We start from the raw sequence: 6,320 nt of genomic DNA, 5'->3' as shown, positions 1-6,320 counted from the left end.
ATAGATGTTTCTTGCCATCTCCCCATATCCCTTCATATCTCTCTCTCTCTCTTTCTCTCTCTCTCTTAAAAAAAATAAAGAAAAGAAAAAAATGTTTAAGCAAACATAGCTTTCAGTTTATTTGCCTATAAAACAATATTTTATACAAGTTTAATGGAATAAATAGATCACAAAAATTTATAAATACATGAGAAAACTAGAGACCAAAGGATCAATACAGGTATCATTTTTTGTTCCCCATCCCTCTCAATTTGCTACTCCTAACCTACAAGTAAATCTGCAACTCATTTTAGAAAAAAAAAAAAAAATTCAATGGGAAAGGAACAGAATGGAGGTGAGGATATTATGTAGTATGTATAATGAATCAATAAATTTGTCTTACTTTCTTTTCTAAACATGACTAATTATTTTCTTTATTTTATAGACAATTTCAAAACATACCAGGCTGCAATGCTTGTGAATCAGCTGATTGAACCCACTAAGGGTGTGGGGGGGCAAGCTTCCACTTTAATTAATGAACAAAACAATGTCCAAAACACTTACCAATTTGTACTTGCTCAGGCTGACTGAGAGAAACAAATGCTGACGTGTCATCAATCCATGATACCTGAATGTTTCCTGTAATATTGTATTAAACGTAAAGTGAACACTTGACCATTTAGATAGCTATCAGATTTCATTTATATCTCTGTTATATTTCAGTATATGTGTTAATTTAGAGAAATATGAGGTGGTTTAAAATATAATCAAAATTTCATCACTATTAAAAGGTAATCATAAATCTACCACAGCAGTTATTTCAGTTAAAACTTCCAAGAAGAAAAAAAAAAGGAGCTTTAAAAATTTGTTTTAATAAATAAAAGAAATATCCTTCATGATTTGTGTCCTGCCAGAGCTGGAAACTTTGTTCCTATCAAGATCACTAACAAAATTCAGAGACCACATAAGTTAAAAAACACAACAATTTCTTTTCAGAGACACAAACTTTGAAAATTACGAATGGGAAACATGAAATGAATCAATGTAGCAAAAAATAAGAAAAAGTCAATTTGATCTCAAGCCAGGTAAAGAAAACAGATAACAGAATAAAGGAAAAGGAAAAGAAGGTGTCAGACAGAGAAAACCAAGACAGTCTAACAGAGAGAAAAAAAACACAGAGAGGAGCAGAAAGCAGTATAGTAAAACAAAATGATTTTCAGAGAGACTAATCTTCAAGAATGACTAAGTGTAAACAGAATGGAATATAGGAGAGCACTGAGGAGAAGGAAAGAGGAATGGACTAGGAAATGCAGAAAACTGACGAGAAAATCAGAGGTCTAATTATTCTGCTACAACTCTTTAAAAAAATACCGAAAACTGAAATTTTAAAAAACGGGTAAACAGCCCTAGCCAGTTTGGCTCAGTCAGACTGAAAGGTCTCGGGCTAGATTCCAGTCAAGGGCATGATCCCCAAGCATGAACCTGGGTTGCAGGCTCAATCTTCGGGCCTGGTCGGGGTACATGCAGGAGGCAACCATTTATGTTTCTCTCTCTGTCTCTTCCCCTCCCACTCTCTCTAAAAATCAATGGAAAAATATCCTTGGGTAAGGATTAACAACAATAACAAAAAAAGGTAAACACACCGAAATTTAGCAACGAAAAACTGTTTTAATTCCAACTAAATTTTCGAAGGCTAGGAAACTAGTTTATTTTACTATCATAGGATAAAACTCCCACTTCCTGCTGCACAATGAGGTGCCATAATGACTTAATTAGAAAGTCACTATTATTCTGTTGCCTCTCTATCCAGTATGCTGTCTTTGACATCTATAATAATAAAAGCGTAATATGCTAATTAGAGCGGACTGCAGAATAGCGGAACGACCGGGGCTGAGAGGGCTGAGCCCCTTGCATAAATTTCATGCATTGGGCCTCTACTAAATAATAATAGCTAACATTTATTAAGTAGTTACTATATGCCACATACTATTCTAAATGCCTTCCATGGATTAGCTCATTTAATCCTCGTGACATGTCTATGAAATGGATGGCATTATTATTATTTTATCATCATCACCATTATCATCAGCTCCGATGAGGAAACAAAGATACAGAGGGGTTACTTATCCAATATCACAAAGTAATTTTCTTTAATTAAAAATTTTTTTTAAATTTACTCAGAACGTTCTACTTAATTTAGCCAATTAAAGTTTGACTATACGGAGATAAGAACGTAACAATAAAAGATGAGAAACAACATCAAAAGCTTTCAAAAGAAATGAGCTGTGAAATTCAACTGCATTTCTATACCTGTGTTTAAGTTTAAAAGCAGAACTAGAATTTTAGAAGACATGTAGATTATCTGCAAAGATTAGGATAACTTTCCAAAAATATGCCTGCTTTCACTTACTTTTCTAAAATTTAAGTGTGTAAAGGTTTTACTTAAAAAGCTAATATAGCCCTGACCGGTTTGGCTTAGTGGATGGGGTGTTGGCCTGCGGACCGAAGGGTCCCAGGTTCAATTCCGGTCAAGAGCATGGTTGCGGGCACATTCCCAGTACGGGGTGTGCAGGAGGCAGCTGATCAATGTCTCTCTCTCATCGATGTTTCTGGCTCTCTATCCCTCTCCCTCCCTCTCTGTAAAAAATCAATAAAATATAGATTTTTTAAAAAGCTAATATATACTTATTTTAGAAAATACAGAAAGCATAAAGAAAAAAATCCTATCTAAAACATTCAGTGATACTAGTATGATATTTCTTTTCAGTCCAGTTTCAATATGAAGTTTGTAAAAAAATAATTTTAGTTACACAGGAATCCTACTTTGTATCTGCTTTTTACTCTAAATGATAAAATATATAATTACTTTTATCATCTTTTAATAAACTTCAAATATTTTTGTTTTTTTTATATATTTTTATTAATTTCAGAGAGGAAAGGAGAGGGAGAGATAGAAACATCAATGATGACAGAAAATCATTGATGGGCTGCCTCCTTCATGCTCCCCACTGGGGAACAAGCCCATAACACAGGCATGTGCCCTGACCTGGAATTGAACCCTGACTTCCTAGTTCATAGGTCTACACTCAACCATTGAGCCATGCATATTAATATTCTCTTATGCCCCCGAATACCTCTGATCACCTCAACCAAAAGAAGAGCAAAGTGTTAAAAGGACATCTACACTTGTGAGTTACTTACCAAAGGCACTAAAAAGCTGGTAAAGGTCACTGGTTTTCCATTCTTTGGGGAATGTCACATGGAGAACATGATCACGTTTAGGTTGTACTACAAGACAAATTTTTGATAAAAGGCTGATAGCTGAAAAGTGAACTATATACCAAGGGTTCTCTAAGTCCACACTAACTTGGGGAATTATTAGGAATGCCTCCTGATTACCAGACAACTCCTAAAAGCATTCTTAGGAATGGCAGTACTCTGCCATCTTAACCTAGACATCAGGCTCTGATATTTTACAGAACCCACAATAAAAATTCTATGCAGAAACATCTTTGCTCATGAAGTTCCTGTGAAAATTATTTAAAGAAAACAAACAAACAAAACAAAAAACAGCTGCTCGGTTTGAGAAGTTTCACTAAACATTTAACTTTCTCCTTTTAATCTAGTTGTCCACATGTTTATTAGCTAAAACACACACCACAGTGTTCGAATTAAATGGGCTAATTGTGTTTAAGTAAAGGCAGTCCTGAGTCAAAATTCTGTGTTCTAATACCAGACCCACCAATGAACTGTGCAAGAGAACTAACCACTCTAACCAATCATGGTTATAAATTGGGAATGACGATATTTACCTTGCAGAACTTTTATGAGAATGACAGATTAAAATGTAAATCTAATATGGAGCACATATCATCAAGTATAGTTTACCCATTCCTATATCCCTGTAGTATATATTAAGACTAACATCCAAAGGCTTGGAAAAGAACAATGGGGCAATGTGGATAGAGTACAGATTAATCAGAAGAAGAAGCAACCACCTCCCAAATATATTAGCTTTCCAAGGTTTTCAATAACAAAATCACCTACTAAACTTAAATATACAGTACTCCAATAATTAGAAAATAGAGAACTTACTGTTACTGATATAGATAACACATCTTAAAATCTACTATGCATTTATAAGAAATTATAAATTTAGAGTTCTGAGTGAAACAAAATTATGGTGATATATTTTTAATTCAACTTACGCATAAACTGTAAGTAAAAAGATGAGTTAATCAAGGCTCAAGGGTACCATTAACTTAAGCATACTATCCATATCAACCACAAAACTCACTGCCTTTTTTTAAGTGAATAAAGCTCTTTCTTCAGTCATACTTTTCCTATTATCCCTTCCAGACCACATACTTAAATGTGCAGATGCATAAGAAAATAAATTTCACTTACAGTCTGGGCCTTCCAAGTTTAGATAGGGAATATCCATGACTCTCATAAGAAATAACCTACAAAAAGAAAGGTAATGAACAAATAAATATTTTTTTAAAAAAAAAAAACAGGCATCTATTAAATATTTTAGAAATTTCTTAATCAAATTACTCTGTTTTAAAAATCATTTTAAAAGCTCTTAGGATTCATTTCAACAATTTTTCTCTATAACTAAATATTTATCATATTAAAAAAAACAAAAAACGAACCTCGGGTATCCCCAACACCTACAACAGTTCCTAGCACTCAGTGGCCATTAAATGAATGGAATTAGTAAGCAGGATCTAAAGAAGTCCTTATAAAGCTGCCTGTCAGTCCAGAGAAAATGAAAGAAAACCAATATTTTAGTGCTAAACATCTTACCAACCAATAAACAATTGTTCCCTAAATTGTAGAGGTTACCCCTCTAGTTGTTGTTTTGTGAATTAAGAATAACAGCAGAGATGTCTTTTTTACAGAAAACTATCACACTGACATAAACCATTGCAGTCATTTTATGTATAACTTCAAAATGGAAACAAAGGCACTTAAAAAGAGTACTTGTAAATTACAAGTCTCTAATGCCACTCAATTTTCTCTTATTTGCAAGATTATGGACAAAACATCAGACATTCTGTTGTCTGTGAGATGATTTTAATGAGTTTTATTTAGATGACGATATATTGTGTACTTCGGGTAGAGACTGCATTATACAGCAAATTAAAAGGCAATCCAAGTGCCCAACAAGAAATTAGTTTGGCTTCACTGACCCACAATTAAGGCATTTTATTAGCAGACATTCAAAAGCCAAGCAAGGCATGATCCAGTTTACAAATGGAACCATCAGTCTGAATAACACTGATCCATTAACACTAGAAAAAAAAGAAGTCATGGTACTCTGTAGTTTGAAAACTTGTTGCCTAGCCTACAATTTAATAAACCAAATCCTATGGCTAAGAAAAAAAAATTATTTTTAGTGCACTAATTTAAGCTCAAGTATACTATTCTGGTTCTGATAGCTATTTTACCCAATTTAATTAATACTGCAATGCCAATAGACAATAAAGCATATAAAGCACCTAACACATAGGCGGTTCTCTCAGAAGTAGCTATTCTTACTACTGCCAACCAGAACCTGGAAAGATATTCCTCAGTTAGAAAGCTCAGTTAGAAGTACTTTTATGCTTCATACTAGAGGCCCGATGCACAAAAATTCATGCAAGAGTAGGCCTTCCTTCCCCCGGCTGCTGGCACCAGCTTCCCTCCAGCACCCGGGACCTAGGCTTCCCTCCTCCGGCCACTGGCAGGCACCTGGAACCCAGGCTGGCTTCCCCAGGGCTGCCCGCAGGCACCCGGGATGGGGCTGCCCGCCCTCCCCCCTCCCCCCCGCAGACACAGACTACTCCCCCCCTCTCCCAGCTTCAGGAAAGATGTAGGGGCTAATTAGCATATTACCCTTTTTAGTATTATAGATAACCTTAAATTCTCCATTTAGGAACTTGAGCAATGGTCCCCAAATTCTAAGAGCCAAATCCAAAATATTTTTAGAAGTTAACCAGACATATCAAGTACTATAAAAAATAATTTTATTTTTTTTTTACCCTAATTCAACCAAACAAGAAGGTCCTGACTATACTGCCACATACCCAATTATCAAAATCAACCTCAAGATTTAATAATATTGGGGGCTGAGAATTATAGTTCATCATTTCAACAAGACGTTAAACAATCAAAAAAACTCCAGAGTAACTTTTGGAAAACTTCCCACCATAAGAAATTGGGAAGACAACTTCAAGGGTTTAAATAAAGCACAAAGGTTGATACTGCCATTACACGCTGGTAAACATATGTATGCGAGTTAGAGGAGGAAGTGAAAAATAATCTCCCTCCGCATGAAAAAAGTCAATGGGTTTTGG

General features: G+C 35.0%; 1 protein-coding gene across 3 annotated transcripts in view; it reads right to left on the bottom strand.

Annotated features, from left to right (window-relative positions):
* Positions 1 to 510: 510 nt before the first annotated feature.
* Positions 511 to 6,320, bottom strand: part of LOC102427204 (poly(A)-specific ribonuclease PARN) — a 63,524-nt gene continuing 57,714 nt past the window's right edge. For all 3 annotated transcript variants that reach the window (XM_023746285.1, XM_023746287.1, XM_023746286.1), the window contains 3 exons: positions 4,387 to 4,442; positions 3,181 to 3,267; positions 511 to 618 (listed from right to left, as the gene is read on the bottom strand). In XM_023746285.1, coding sequence (XP_023602053.1) covers positions 512 to 618; positions 3,181 to 3,267; positions 4,387 to 4,442 — 250 coding nt within the window. In that variant the 3' untranslated portion in view covers position 511. The remainder of the gene's footprint in view (positions 619 to 3,180; positions 3,268 to 4,386; positions 4,443 to 6,320) is intronic.

The sequence above is a fragment of the Myotis lucifugus genome, unplaced genomic scaffold, assembly GCF_000147115.1.
Source record: "Myotis lucifugus unplaced genomic scaffold, Myoluc2.0 scaffold_651, whole genome shotgun sequence".
Classification (NCBI taxonomy): Eukaryota; Metazoa; Chordata; class Mammalia; order Chiroptera; family Vespertilionidae; genus Myotis; species Myotis lucifugus.
The sequence above is the reverse complement of the archived record's forward strand: the minus strand, read 5'-3'. Positions and strand labels throughout refer to the sequence as shown.